This window comes from Entelurus aequoreus, linkage group LG15 (genome assembly GCF_033978785.1).
Source record: "Entelurus aequoreus isolate RoL-2023_Sb linkage group LG15, RoL_Eaeq_v1.1, whole genome shotgun sequence".
Taxonomy (NCBI): Eukaryota; Metazoa; Chordata; class Actinopteri; order Syngnathiformes; family Syngnathidae; genus Entelurus; species Entelurus aequoreus.
In genome coordinates this window covers 47,262,682-47,279,471 of record NC_084745.1, presented here as the reverse complement: position 1 = coordinate 47,279,471, position 16,790 = coordinate 47,262,682, and the positions used below count along the sequence as shown (strand labels likewise).

Here is a 16,790-nt window from a genome sequence, read left to right as displayed (position 1 = left end):
GAGGCGGTCCGCCGCTGAGTGACTGACAGCGCCCCGAGCATGCTTCTAATACTGAGAGGAAGCGGAGGGTGCGGGATGTTTGTAGCCGTGGAATGAAATAGTCCGGTGTGTAGTCCAGGAGCAGGTTGACTCATTCGTGGCACGTCACCCCACCTTGTTAGTTACCGTATTTTCCGGACCATAGGGCGCATGTTGAAGCACAGTACAATCCAAGCGGTGTGGCTTCATAGCTTACCAAAGTCGTACTCAAACATTTTGATAGATTTTCGAGCGCCGTGTGTAATGTTCTATATTTTCAATGGAACATATACCATTTTGTTGTTGTTTACTTGAGTCATATGGCAGTCTACACGTATCTCTTATGTGTGACTGCCATCATATTGCAGTCTTCACGTATCTCTTATGTGTGACTGCCGTCTACTGGTCACACTTATCATTTCACCATGTACCAAATAAAATAGCTTTGAGGTCGGTAAGCACAACCAAAATTATTCCGTACATTAGGCGCACCGGGTTATAAGGCGCACTGTCGACTTTTGAGAAAATGAAAGGCTTTTAAGTGCGCCTTACAGTCCGAAAAATACGGTCGTTAGTTCTGAAAAGACAAATAATTTAAATGACTCGATGCAAACACTCACTATGTTTACATGCACTTAAAGGCCTACTGAAAGCCACTACTACCGACCACGCAGTCTGATAGTTTATATATCAATGATGAAATCTTAACATTGCAACACATGCCAATACGGCCGGGTTAACTTATAAAGTGCAATTTTAAATTTCCCGGGAAACTTCCGGTTAAAAACGTCTAGGTATGATGACGTATGCGCGTGACGTCAATGGTTGAAGCGGAAGTATTCGGACACAAAGAAAACTTTGTTTTCATCGCAAAATTCCACATTATTCTGGACATCTGTGTTGGTGAATCTTTTGCAATTTGTTTAATGAACAATGGAGACTGCAAAGAAGAAAGTTGTAGGTGGGATCGGTGTATTAGCGGCTGGCTGCAGCAGCACAACCAGGAGGACTTTGAGTCGGATAGCAGACGCGCTATCCGACGCTAGCCGCCGACCGCATCGATGATCGGGTGAAGTCCTTCGTCGCGCCGTCGATCGCTGGAACGCAGGTGAGCACGGATGTTGATGAGCAGATGAGAGCTGGCGTAGGTGGATAGCTAATGTTTTTAGCATAGCTCTGATGAGGTCCCGTAGCTAAGTTAGCTTCAATGGCGTCGTTAGCAACAGCATTGCTAGGCTTCGCCATGTTGGACAGCATTAACCGTGTGGTTACAGGTCCAGTGTTTGGTAGTACTGTTGATCTTCTGTCTATCCTTCCAGTCAGGGGCTTATTTCTTTTGTTTCTATCTGCATTTAAGCACGATGCTATCACGTTAGCTCCGTAGCTAAAGTGCTTCGCCGATGTATTGTCGTGGAGATAAAAGTCATTGTGAATGTCCATTTCGCGTTCTCGACTCTTATTTTCAAGAGGATATAGTATCCGAGGTGGTTTAAAATACAAATCCGTGATCCACAGTAGAAAAAGGAGAGAGTGTGGAATCCAATGAGCCAGCTTGTACCTAAGTTACGGTCAGAGCGAAAAAAGATACGTCCTGCATTGCACTCTAGTCCTTCACTCTCACGTTCCTCATCTACGAATCTTTCATCCTGGCTCAAATTAATGGGGTAATCGTCGCTTTCTCGGTCCAAATCGCTCTCGCTGCTGGTGTAAACAATGGTGAAATGTGAGGAGCCCTTCAACCTGTGACGTCACGCTACTTCCGGTACAGGCAAGGCTTTTTTTATCAGCGACCAAAAGTTGCGAACTTTATCGTCAATGTTCTCTACTGAATCCTTTCAGCAAAAACATGGCAATATCGCGAAATGATCAAGTATGACACATAGAATGGATCTGCTATCCCCGTTTAAAACAGAACATTTCATTTCAGTAGGCCTTTAATTAGTCAGATTTCTCAAATAGTTCTGTTTTTTTATTTTCACACGGAGGTGTGAAGTCCAAGTGTCCATGCACTCTCTCTTATATATAATATAGAATATACTATAGAGAAAATTACACACGGCCCTCAAAAATCTGTCAAAATGTTTTAGTAGGACTTTAGTATTACGGCTACTGTAGTCAGACGTACTGTGCTTCAACATACAGTTATTTTTATGGTGTGCGTATAAGCACCACAAAATGGCACTTAATAGCAGACATATTATATGTTGTTTTGTTTTGCAATATGATGCTAAACCAACTTTTTTTTACCTTCTGGTACCTGCTGATGTGTATTTGCGAAAATACGGTATATAGCTCGCATGTCCTCCTCTTGATGAACTAGCAGCCTTGTAATTAATACAAGTACCGTATTTTTCGGAGTATAAGTCGCTCCGGAGTATAAGTCACACCGGCCGAAAATGCATAATAAAGAAGGAAAAAAACATATGTAAGTCGCACTGGAGTATAAGTCGCATTTTTTGGGGACATTTATTTGATAAAACCCAACACCAAGAGTAGACATTTGAAAGGCAATTTAAAATAAATAAAGAATAGTGAACAACAGGCTGAATAAGTGTACGTTATATGAGGCATAAATAAGCAACTGAGAACGTGCCTGGTATGTTAACGTAACATATTATGGTAAGAGTCATTCAAATAACTATAACATATAGAACATGCTATACGTTTACCAAAAAATCTGTCACTCCTAATCGCTAAATCCCATGAAATCTTATACGTCTAGTCTCTTACGTGAATGAGCTAAATAATATTATTTGATATTTTACGCTAATGTGTTAATAATTTCACACATAAATGATAAATAATGATAAACGGGTTATACTTGTATAGCGCTTTTCTACCTTCAAGGTACTCAAAGCGCTTTGACAGTATTTCCACATTCACACACACATTCACACACTGATGGCGGGAGCTGCCATGCAAGGCGCTAACCAGCAGCCATCACATAAGTCGCTCCTGAGTATAAGTCGCACCACCGGCCAAACTATGACGACTTATAGTCTGAAAAATACGGTAGCACTGTTGCCATTTTTTTTTGTAAAATGTAGTCAACTGAAGAGCGTTTCTTGTGCCCGGGATCCGCCATTGTGAGATCTGACGTCACTACGCGACGTCATCCCCACCCGGAAGGACCGATAAGAGAACCGTCTGAATGAATGGCAAGCGATTCAAAGGAATTGAAACACTGGGAACCGGTTTACGGTACCCATCCTTAGCCATTAGCGAATAAAAATCCATAAATTCGCCGTTTTTTAGGCCGCATGGTTCAAAGAGTAGGAAAAAAATAGCGTCTTATAATGCGAAAAATATGGTAACGTATTTTCTGGACTATAGGACGCACCGGATTATAAGGCGCACTGCGGATGAATGGTCTATTTTCTATCATTTTTCATTGTAAAGCGCACCGGATTATAGGGCACATTAAAGGAGTCATATTATTATTATTTTTTTCCTAAATGTAAAAGACTTCCTTGTGGTCTACATAACATGTAATGGTGGTTCTTTGGTCAAAATGTTGCATAGATGATGTTTTACAGATCATCTTCAAGCCGCTTTCTGACAGTCGCTTCAGGATGCGCCGTTTTGTGGGCGGTCTTATTTACGTGGCTCACCTTCGACAGCGTCTTCTCCCCGTCATCTTTGTTGTAGCGGTGTAGCGTGCAAGGACAGGGGCGGAAGAAGTGTCAAAAGATGGCGCTAACTGTTTTAATGACATTCAGACTTTACTTCAATCAATAACGGAACAGCATCTCCTCATCCAGAAACAACAATAAGGCCGGAAATGTATCCTGCGAAAAACCGTCCGACCCGAACTCTCTAAACTAAAGTTTCTTGGGTGAATAATGTAAACTCACTACACCGGTATGTTTTAGCACTTTAATGGCAAGTTTACTGACAAATATAAGTAAAAACTTAACACTACTTTATATTAGAAATGGCATCATAACAAGAAGATAGAGAAAAAGAAGAAGCTTATTGACTACTACAAAGGCAGACGCGCACAATTTTTCAGGATTCATGCAGATCTGAAATACAGATCAGCAGGTACCAGAAGGTAAGAAAAGTTGCTTTTGCATAATATTGTGAAACAAAACGCCAGATAATATGTCTTACCTAATACACACACCATAATAATACCGTATTTTTCGGAGTATAAGTCGCACCGGCCGAAAATGCATAAAAAAGAAGGAAAAAAACATATATAAGTCGCACTGGAGTATAAGTCGCATTTTTGGGGGAAATGTATTTGATAAAAGCCAACACCAAGAATAGACATTTGAAAGGCAATTTAAAATAAATAAAGAATAGTGAACAACAGGCTGAATAAGTGTACGTTATATGAGGCATAAATAACCAACTGAGAACGTGCCTGGTATGTTAACGTAACATATGATGGTAAGAGTCATTCAAATAACTATAACATATAAAACATGCTATACGTTTACCAAACAATCTGTCACTCCTAATCGCTAAATCCCATGAAATCTTATACGTCTAGTCTCTTACGTGAAAGAGCTAAATAATATTATTTGATATTTTACGCTAATGTGTTAATAATTTCACACATAAGTCGCTCCTGAGTATAAGTCGCACCCTCGGCCAAACTATGAAAAAAACTGTGAATTATAGTCCGAAAAATACGGTACTAGTATGTTTAATGCGCCAACAATCCATCAAGTGGTGCGGCTTCATAGCTTACCAGTCGTACTAAAATATATTGATAGATTTTTGTAATGTTCTATATTTTCAATGGGACATATAACATGTTTGTGTTGTTTACTTGAGTCATACTGCCATCATGTTGCAGTCTACACGTATCTATTATGTTTGACTGCCATCTACTGGTCACAGTTATCATTACAACCTGTACCAAATAAAATAGCTTTGAGGTCGGTAAGCAAAACCAGAATTATTCCGTACATTAGGCGCACCGGGTTATAAGGCCCATTGTCGAGTTTTGAGGGAAAACAAAGGATTTTAATTGGGCCTTATAGTCCGGAAAATACGGTAGTTGTTTCTTAACTGTGGGAATAATACCAATTAGCCAATTTCTCATCAGAGAGTCCTGGTTCCCCAACACCAGACGTGGACCTTCTGGCTCCCCGGGCCCCCAGGAGGAAGCGGGATGCTCTGCTATTCAGAAACATCATGCAATATTCACAGCAACAACTTTTCAACTCCTCACTGCGTGTCCTCACCGTTTCCATGGGAAATGCATTCATCAAATATTAATAATGCTACTAAAATGAAAAGATGTGCTTGAAGTGACGATTAATGAAACGCTCGAGCGTTCAACTCTCCAGTGCCTTGCTAAGATGGAGCGTTAACTGAGGCATGGGTTGTCCACACACCTCTGCCCGTGCCGTGTGTCGTGTAGTCATTTTATAAAATCATCGCACCTCCTTCTCATCCTGTGTCGCTTGCCAAACGAAGAGCGTTCGGCTGCTTCCTCGACCCGAGCTGATAGATGGTGTTCATTACCCACTTCCTTCCTCGGGGGATGCACCTCTCTGCCTCTTATCAGTCGGAGTTTAGAGATCGATAACAACCGGCGTGCAATAGAACAATCAAGTCAATTCCCGGGGTTTAATTGAGTTGTTACACACGCTCTGAGAAGCAGCTCGATGGTTTCTCCTCCAGCCTCACGTCAACAGCAACGTACTAAGCTAGCATTTGCAAGTGCGTCATGCCTGGGTGTCTGCGGTCAACGAGTGGCCACCAGGTGCCATGATCCTCCATGACAGTTTGGACAGAGGGTTGTTATTATATTGTTTTGGTGGTGTTTCTACAAAACCCCAAAACCAGTGAAGTTGGCACGTTGTGTAAATGGTAAATAAAAACAGAATACAATGATTTGCAAATCCTTTTCGACCTATATTCAATTGAATAGACTGCAAAGACAAGATATTTAACGTTCGAACTGGTGAACTTTGTTATTTGTTGCAAATATTAGCTCATTTGGAATTTGATGCCTGCAACATGTTTCAAAAAAGCTGGCACAAGTGGCAAAAAAAGAATGAGAATGCTCATCAAACACTTACTTGGAACATCCCCACAGGTGAACAGGCTAATTGGGAACAGGTGGGTGCCATGATTGGGTATAAAAGCAGCATCCGTGAAATGCTCAGTCATTCACAAGCAAGGATGGGGCGAGGGTCACCACTTTGTGAACAAATGCGTGAGTAAATTGTCGAACAGTTTAAAAACAACATTTCTCAACGAGCTATTGCAAGGAATTTTTTAGGGATTTCACCATCTACGGTCCGTAATAACATCAAAAGGTTCAGAGAATCTGGAGAAGTCACTGCACGTAAGCAAACCAACATCGAATGCCCGTGACCTTCGATCCATCAGGCTGTACTGCATCAAAAAGCGACATCAGCGTGTAAAGGATATCACCACATGGGCTCAGGAACAATTCAGAAAAACACTGTCAGTAACTACAGTTCGTCGCTACATCTGTGAGTGCAAGTTAAAACTCTACTATGCAAAGCGAAAGCCATTTATCAACAACACCCAGAAACGCCGCTGGCTTTGCTCAACACGTGCCGCGGTTGCCGTGGTTAAATTCGAGCCCTAGGCTATGTTGATTTGTGATACGACTGTTTTGAGTTAAGAGCACCGTCACAAAGCCAATTAGGCTATCAGTTGAGATACGACTGTACGTCCAACAATACATCGTATATGGCTGATATAGTACAAGAAAAACGAGTTAGAAGTGTTAAAGGCCTACTGTGGAAGCCACTACTACCGACCGCGCAGTCTGATAGTTTATATATCAATGATGAAATCTTAACATTGCAACACATGCCAATACGGCCGGGTTAACTTATAAAGTGCAATTTTTAATTTCCGACTAAATTTCCGGTTGAAAACGTCTATGTATGATGACGTATGCGCGTGAAGTCAATCGTTGAAATGGAAGTATTGGGACACATTGTATCCAATACAAAAAGCTCTGTTTTCATCTCAAAATTCCACAGTTTTCTGGACATCTGTGTTGGTGAATCTTTTGCAATTTGTTTAATGAACAATGAAGACTGCAAAGAAGAAAGTTGTAGGTGGGATCGGTGTATTAGCGGCTGGCTGCAGCAACACAAACAGGAGGACTTTGAGGTGGATAGCAGACGCGCTATCCGACGCTAGCCGCCGACCGCATCGAGTGAAGTCCTTCGTTGCGCCGTCGATCGCTGGAATGCAGGTGATCACGGGTGTTGATGAGCAGATGAGGGATGGCTGGCGTAGGTGGATAGCTAATGTTTTTAGCATAGCTCTGTGAGGTCCCGTTGCTAAGTTAGCTTCAATGGTGTCGTTAGCAACAGCATTGTTAACCTTCGCCAGGCTGGAAAGCATTAACCGTGTAGTTACATGTCCATGGTTTAATAGTATTGTTGATTTTCTGTCTATCCTTCCAGTCAGGGGCTTATTTCTTTTTGTTTCTATTTGCAGTTAAGCCCGATGCTATCACGTTAGCTCCGTAGCTAAAGTGTTTCGCCGATGTATTGTCGTGGAGATAAAAGTCACTGTGAATGTCCATTTCGCGTTCTCGAGGTGGTTTAAAATACAAATCCGTGATTCACAATAGAAAAAGGAGAGAATGTGGAATCCAATGAGCAATGAGCCCTTGTACCTAAGTTACGGTCAGAGCGAAAAAAGATGCGTCCTGCACTGCACTCTAGTCCTTCACTCTCACGTTCCTCATCCACAAATCTTTCATCCTGGCTCAAATTAATGGGGTAATCGTCGCTTTCTCGGTCCGAATCGCTCTTGCTGCATTGAAAACAATGGGGAAATGTGAGGAGCCCTTCAACCTGTGACGTCACGCTACTTCCGGTACAGGCAAGGCTTTTTTAATCACCGACCAAAAGTTGCGAACTTTATCGTCGATGTTCTCTACTAAATCCTTTCAGCAAAAATATGGCACTATCGCGAAATGATCAAGTATGACACATAGAATGGATCTGCTATCCCCGTTTAAATAAAAACATTTCATTTCAGTAGGCCTTTAATAACGGCTTTTAAAAAAAGCTTCTGTTATCGTTTACAAATTTATAGCAGCCATCTTTAAAAGCCAAATCGGGGGTGGTGAGGAATCTCCGACTTTCCGAGGGAGCGTTCCAGTTTAAAGTGTTGACTTGGAAAAATGTAGACTTTCCGGTACAAATGGTTCACACCATACTTAAAAAAAACAGAGGGGTTGGGGAAATAATTTGGATTCAGTTCAAAGCAGTTTGCATGGTTTTGTCTCTACCTGTTTTCTCTTGCTCAGTGTGTCGAATGCTTAGCTATTCCTCTTCCTTCCGAGACACTTGTAGGGAATCTGGTTTATTTACCATAGGGTTGTACGGTATACCGGTACTAGCATAGTACCGCGATACTAATGAATCATATTCGGTACTATATAATTTTTTTAACGGGCATGACGGCACGTCATGACATTGCTGGTTTTAGGAGCAGAGGGGCATGTTCGGCAGCGCACAATCACAGAGTACTTACAAGCAGACACAGTGTGTAGACAGAAAAGGGAAAACGGATGCATTTTGGCTTAAAAACTAACGACAAAGGTGAAGTTATAACACTGAAACGCCCTCAGGAAGAGGTGCTTTAAGACATGGCTAGCTAGCTAGCAGCTAGCGTCCAGCCGCAGTCTACAGTGTTGTAGCTACTTCTAAATCACCCATGTGGTGATATCCTTTACACACGGATGTCGCTTGTTGATGCAGTACAGCCTGAGGGATCGAAGGTCACTGGCTTAGCTGCTTACGTGCAGTGATTTCTCCAGATTCTCTGAACCCTTTGATGATATTACGGACCGTAGCTGGTTGAGAAAGGTTTTTCTTAAACTGTTCAACAATTTGCTCCCGCATTTGTTGACAAAGTGGTGACCCTCGCCCCGTCCTTGTTTGTGAATGACTGAGCATTTCATGGAATCTACTTTTATACCCAATCATGGCACCCACCTGTTCCCAATTTGCCTGTTCACCTGTGGGATGTTCCAAATAAGTGTTTGATGAGCATTCCTCAACTTTATCAGTATTTATTGCCACCTTTCCCAACTTCTTTGTCACGTGTTGCTGGCATCAAATTCTAAAGTTAATGATTATTTGCAAAAAAAAAATGTTTATCAGTTTGAACATCAAATATGTTGTCTTTGTAGCATATTCAACTGAATATGGGTTGAAAATGATTTGAAAATCATTGTATTCCGTTTATATTTACATCTAACACAATTTCCCAACTCATATGGAAACGGGGTTTGTACACCTGACATCCACTGTAATGATACCAAGTACAGGAGCATATCTAGTCAATACTACTATGATTACATTAATATTTTTTATCATCACAAAATCTTTTTTCCTTTTTTTTAAAATTCCCATTATGTTTATAAACTCAGGAAATATGTCCCTGGACACATGAGGACTTTGACTATGACCAATGTATGATCCTGTAGCTACTTGGTATCAGATTGATACCTAAATTTGTGGTATCATCCAAAACTAATGTAAAGTATCCAAACAACAGAAAAATAAGTGAGTATTATATTTTAACAGAAGTGTAGATAGAACATGTTAAAAGAGAAAGTAAGCAGATATTAACAGTAAATGAACAAGTAGATTAATAATTAATTTTCTACCGCATGTCCTTAATAATTTTGACAAAATAATGATAAATGACACAATATGTTACTGCTTATGTCAGCAGCTAAATTAGGAGCCTTTGTTTGCTTACTTACTACAAAAAGACAAGTTGTCTAGTATGTTCACTATTTTATTTAAGGACAAAATTGCAATAAGAAACATATGTTAAGTGTACCATAATATTTTTTGTTAAAATAAAGCCAATAATGAATGTTTTATAGGGATGTCCGATAATGGCTTTTTACCTATATCCGATATTCCGATATTGTCCAACTCTTTAATTACCGATACCGATATCAACTGATACCGATATATACAGTCGTGGAATTAACACATTATTATGCCTAATTTGGACAACCAGGTATGGTGAAAATAAGGTCCTTTTTTCAAAAATTAATACAATAAAATAAGATAAATAAATAAAAAACATGTTCTTGAATTAAAAAAAGAAAGTAAAACAATATAAAAACAGTTACATAGAAACTAGTAATTAATGAAAATGAGTAAAATTAACTGTAAAAGGTTAGTACTATTAGTGGACCAGCAGCACGCACAATCATGTGTGCTTACGGACTGTATCCCTTGCAGACTGTATTGATATATATTGATATATAATGTAGGAACCAGAATATTAATAACAGAAAGAAACAACCCTTTTGTGTGAATGAGTGTAAATGGGGGAGGGAGGTTTTTTGGGTTGGTGCACTAATTGTAAGTGTAACTTGTGTTTTTTATGTTGATTTAATAAAAAAAAATAAAATAAACCGATACCGATAATAAAAAAAACGATACCGATAATTTCCGATATTACATTTTAAAGCATTTATTGGCCGATAATATCAGCAGGCCGATATTATCGGACATCTCAAATTTTTTTGTGGTCCCCTTTTTTTAGAAAAGTACCGAAAAGTATCAAAATATATTTTGGTAACGGTACCAAAATATTGGTATTGGGACAACCGTAATTTACCAGCATAAAGGCGAGGATGAGTAACTTTTAAGTGGCGCCACACTGTTTATGGACATACTTTAGCTCGCGGGGCTAAGCATGTCAACAGTAAAACGACAAAAATAAATTGCAATCGGCTCATTTTAATGGTGGATTACGTCCATTAGATCAGTGTTTTTCAACCTTTTTTGAGCCAAGGCACATTTTTTTGCGTTGAAAAAATGCAGAGGCACACCACCAGCAGAAATCATTAAAAAAGGAAACTCAGTTGACAGTAAAAAGTTGTTGTGGCAATTGTTGGGTATGACTTTAAACCATAACCAAGCATGCATCAATATAGCTCTTGTCTCAAAGTAGGTGTACTGTCCCCACCTGTCACATCACCCCCTGACTTATTTGGAGTTTTTTGCTGTTTTCCTGTGTGTAGTGTTTTAGTTCTTGTCTTGCGCTCCTATTTTGGTGTCTTTTTCTCTTTTTTTTGGTATTTTCCTGTAGCAGTTTCATGTCTTCCTTTGAGCGATATTTCCCCGCATCTACTTTGTTTTAGCAATCAAGAATATTTCAGTTGTTTTCATCCTTCTTCGTGGGGACATTGTAGATTGTCATGTCATGTTTGGATGTACATTGTGGACGCCGTCTCTGCTCCGCAGTAAGTCTTTGCTGTCGTCCAGCATTCTGTTTTTGTTTACTTTGTAGCCAGTTCAGTTGTAGTTTCGTTCTGCATAGCCTTCCCTAAGCTTCAATGCCTTTTCTTAGAGGCACTCACCTTTTGTTTATATTTGGTTTAAGCATTAGACACATTTTTACCTGCACACTGCCTTCAGCTGTTTGCAACATCTACAAAGCAATTAGCTACCGGCTGCCACCTACTGATATGGAAGAGTATTACACGGTTACTCTGCCGAGCTCAACAACAACACATAATTTGCAGACTATAATTACTGGTTTGCAAAAAAATAATTTCAACCCAAATAGGTGAAATTACATAATCTCCCACGGCACACCAGACCGTATCTCACGCGGCACAGTAGTTGAAAAACACTGCATTAGATCACCTCAGCACTAGTTTTAAAAAGGCCGATCTGACGTTTCACAAAGTCAATAATTGGCTGCAATGTTGTGCTTAATTAGAACAGTTAACTGCGATGGGGTCACCTAAAGCAACTTTGAATTGCCATTAAATCAACCTTAATTGCTTGCCTTGAATCGACTGACGCGGTCTAACCATTCATCCAATTTGCGGTGAATATACAGTATCTGATGACCTATTAGCGTGTGAGCCGGAGTTTGGACAAAGCTGCTTTTTTTTTTTAATTGGAAAAGTTAAAGAAGAAGAAAATAGGCCGGTGCGAGTAATCCAATGTTAGGGAAGATGGGGAGGAGCCATGCAAGGCCCTAACCACGACCCATCGGGAGCAAGGGTGAAGTGTCTCGCTCAAGGACACGACGGACGTGGCGAGGTTTGGTAGAAGGTGGGGATCGAACCAGGAACCCTCAGGTTGCTGGCACGGCCACTCTCCCAAACGCCGCCACGCCGTCCGATAATTCCAATAAGAAGGCAAAAACACAAAAAGGGACGCACTGAAAGCCCGAGGCAGAACTTTGCTTAGCATGATAACCTAAGTCCAGAACAGAGGTGGCAAAGTCGTTTTCACTGAGGTTCACATCGCAGTGGTAGAAAATGAATTATTAATCCACTTCTTTCATTTACTGTTAATATCTGCTTATTTTTGCCACCTGGGGTAACAGTAGTAAAGGGGTTAACCTCCTAGTGCCCCAAGACCCCCATAGAGGATGCACTTTAACGTCATGCCCAGGACACTCTACATGTATATCTTATGTATGACTGCCATCTACTGGTCACACTTATCATTACACCATGTACCAAATAAAATAGCTTCGAGGTCGGTAAGCACAACCAAAATTATTCCGTACAGTAGGCGCACCGGGCTATAAGGCGCACTGTCGAGTTTTGAGAAAATTAAATGATTTTAAAGGCCTACTGAAATGAATTTTTTTTATTCAAACGGGGATAGCAGATCTATTCTATGTGTCATACTTGATCATTTCGCGATATTGCCATATTTTTGCTGAAAGGATTTAGTATAGAACAACGACGATAAAGATTGCAACTTTTGGTATCTGATAAAAAAAAAGGCTTGCCCCTACCGGAAGTAGCGTGACGTAGTCAGTTGAACATATACGCAAAGTTCCCTATTGTTTACAATGATGGCCGCATGAAGTGAGAGAGATTCGGACCGAGAAAGCGACAATTTCCCCATTAATTTGAGCGAGGATGAAAGATTTGTGGATGAGGAAAGTGAGAGTGAAGGACTAGAGGGGAGTTGAAGCTATTCAGATAGGGAAGATGCTGTGAGAGCGAGATGACCTGATATTCAGCTGGGAATGACTACAACAGTAAATAAACACAAGACATATATATACTCTATTAGCCACAACACAACCAGGCTTATATTTAATATGCCACAAATTAATCCTGCATAAAAACACCTGCGTGTTTGTTACGCTAGCTCCTAGCTCCTATGCTAGCTCCTAGCTCCATAGAACACGCCAATACAATTCAAACACCTGATCAACACACACAATCACTCAGCCCAAAAGACCGTTCACCTAACCCAAGGTTCATAAAGCTTATATATTTTAAAAAAGTTACGTACATACGCAAAAAAAAGTTGCGCACATACGGTCAAGCGATCAAATGTTTAGAAGCCAAAGCTGCATACTCACAGTAGCACGTCTGCGTCTTTGTCATCCAAATCAAAGTAATCCTGGTAAGAGTCTGTGTTGTCCCAGTTCTCTACAGGCGTCTGTGTATCCAAGTCAAATGTCCTCCTGGTTAGAGTCTCTGTTATCCGAGTTCTTCCATCTTGACTGCATCTTTCGGGAATGTAAACAAAGAAGCGCCGGCTGTGTACTGTTGTGGCTGACTACGTTCGAAAAATACGTCCATTTCGCACCGACAACTTTCTTCTTTGCTTGCTCAGCTTCCTTCTCCATAATGCAATGAACATGATTGAAACAGATTCACGAACACAGATGTCCAGAATACTGTGGAATTATGAAATGAAAACAGAGCTTTTTCGTATTGGCTTCAATGTGGAAGGCATACCCGTGTTCGCCGGTCTACGTCACGCGCATACGTCATCCTCACAGGCGTTTCGAACCGGAAGTTTAGCGGCAAATTTAAAATGTCACTTTATAAGTTAACCCGGCCGTATTGGCATGTGTTATAATGTTAAGGTTTCATCATTGATATATAAACTATCAGACTGCGTGGTCGGTAGTAGTGGGTTTCAGTAGGCCTTTAAGTGCGCCTTATAGTCCGAAAAATACGGTGGTTTCTTCCTCTAAGTCTGCGTGGTATCAATCGAGTAAAACATCAACATCCAATTTTTGTTGAAATCCTGCGCTTTTTCGCGTGACAAGGTTACAAAGAACTTTTCGAGCATCGGTAACAAATTCATAGGTAATGTTTTTGAAAAAAACAATAGGCCTCAGAACATTGCATATTTTGCGCGCAACTTCCTGAAAAAGCCGCAACGAAGTCAGGCATTTTTGGCCTGCGACAATCACCATAAAATCCTCAAAGGACTGCCTATTTTAGGAAATACCTTTTTTTCCTCACCTGCCTAACTTGGTCGCAATCTTATATCAGTTCCTAACGCACATGGGTGATACATTCTCACACGTGTGTGTGCGTGGTGTAGACCTACCTGTGCTGCTCTGGATGGTTCTGACGGTGGTGGTGGTGGTGCGCGGGGGCGACCCGGCCTTGCGCTTGGCCACGGCGCCGCCTCCCCGCCCTGCCGCCGCCTCCTCCTCCTCCTCTTCCTCCTGTGAGCATCCTTTCTCGATGGCGCGCACGTAGCTGTGGCTGCGCATGCGGAAGCAGCCGGGCATGGGCAAATCCAGGGCGTCCACCGCCTGCGACTCCATCTCGCTGAACACCGACTCGCACACGGCCTCGATCTGCCCGTTCACCTCCACCTCGCTCACCTGTGAGCACAGGAGACACGCTAGGATGGGGGGGGGGGGTCCCTGGAGATTTTTCAAACATGTATAAAAATGGAAAAAAAATCTATTTTTTGTTGTAATATGGTTTCTGCAGGAGAACAAACATGACACAAACTTAGGATAGGACTTTACAGGACTTTATTGTCATTGCACGAGTACAACGAAACTTTGTTTTCAGCACAAACCCGTTTAAGATTAGACAAACAGTGTACAGGGTTACAGAACGGGAACGCTGATGGGTCGCCACAAGGCGCCCCGTAAAAGATGGGGAAAAAAGTAAAACGCTGGGGAAGAAGATGAGTAAAAAAATACAATCTCGACTGGGCTCCTAAGGGGGCCTAGTCTGGAACCTCCAAGCCATGCACACATAAACATGCTACATATAATCACGACAACGCTCAACAGAGGGGGGGGGGAGGAGAGTTGGGGCCCTGGAGGTCAACTGCTGCTATAAAGCGCTGCCAGCCGTCCATCACCCCGAAGGGGAATCAAGCGGTGGTGAAGGCGTGGGGTGGGGTTGGGGGTGTGTGTGTGTGTATAAGACTTTTGAAGTCATTTTGATAGTAGGCTAATATAGCTAATATAGACACTTACATCACGTGTTGCCTTCATTATAACACTTACATAAGACTTTTGAAGTCATTTTGATAGTAGGCTAATATAGCTAATATAGACACTTACATCACGTGTTGCGTTCATTATAACACTTATATAAGACTTTTGAAGTCATTTTGATAGTAGGCTAATATAGCTAATATAGACACTTACATCATGTGTTGCCTTCATTATAACACTTATGTAAGGCTTTTAAACTCATTTTGATAGTAGGCTAATATAGCTAATATAGACACTTACATCACGTGTTGCCTTCATTATAACACTTATATAAGACTTTTGAAGTCATTTTGATAGTAGGCTAATATAGCTCATATAGACACTTACATCACGTGTTGCGTTCATTATAACACTTATATAAGACTTTTGAAGTCATTTTGATAGTAGGCTAATATAGCTAATATAGACACTTACATCATGTGTTGCCTTCATTATAACACTTATGTAAGGCTTTTAAACTCATTTTGATAGTAGGCTAATATAGCTAATATAGACACTTACATCACGTGTTGCCTTCATTATAACACTTATATAAGACTTTTGAAGTCATTTTGATAGTAGGCTAATATAGCTAATATAGACACTTACATCATGTGTTGCCTTCATTATAACACTTATGTAAGGCTTTTAAACTCATTTTGATAGTAGGCTAATGTAGCTAATATAGACACTTACATCATGTGTTGCCTTCATTATAACACTTATGTAAGGCTTTTAAACTCATTTTGATAGTAGGCTAATATAGCTAATATAGACACTTACATCACGTGTTGCCTTCATTATAACACTTATATAAGACTTTTGAAGTCATTTTGATAGTAGGCTAATATAGCTAATATAGACACTTACATCATGTGTTTCCTTCATTATAACACTTATGTAAGGCTTTTAAACTCATTTTGATAGTAGGCTAATATAGCTAATATAGACACTGGCGACTGGTCCAGGGTGTACCCCGCCTTCCGCCCGATTGTAGCTGAGATAGGCTCCAGCACCCCCCGCGACCCCAAAAGGGATAAGCGGCAGAAAATGGATGGATGGATGGATAGACACTTACATCACGTGTTGCCTTCATTATAACACTTATATAAGACTTTTGAAGTCATTTTGATAGTAGGCTAATATAGCTAATATAGACACATCATGTGTTGCCTTCATTATAACACTTATAAAAGACTTTTGAAGTCATTTTGATAGTAGGCTAATATAGCTAATATAGACACTTACATCATGTGTTGCCTTCATTATAACACTTATGTAAGGCTTTTAAACTCATTTTGATAGTAGGCTAATATAGCTAATATAGACACTTACATCACGTGTTGCCTTCATTATAACACTTATATAAGACTTTTGAAGTCATTTTGATAGTAGGCTAATATAGCTAATATAGACACTTACATCACGTGTTGCCTTCATCATAACACTTATATAAGACTTTTGAAGTCATTTTGATAGTAGGCTAATATAGCTAATATAGACACTTACATCATGTGTTGCCTTCATTATAACACTTATGTAAGGCTTTTAAA

The 16,790-nt window shown here is 40.5% G+C and overlaps 1 protein-coding gene across 2 annotated transcripts in view; it reads right to left on the bottom strand.

Moving 5' to 3' along the window:
- Positions 1-16,790, bottom strand: part of dlgap1b (discs, large (Drosophila) homolog-associated protein 1b) — a 344,091-nt gene that overhangs the window by 99,996 nt on the left and 227,305 nt on the right. For both annotated transcript variants that reach the window (XM_062021651.1, XM_062021652.1), the window contains exon 6: positions 14,343-14,625. In XM_062021651.1, coding sequence (XP_061877635.1) covers positions 14,343-14,625 — 283 coding nt within the window. The remainder of the gene's footprint in view (positions 1-14,342; positions 14,626-16,790) is intronic.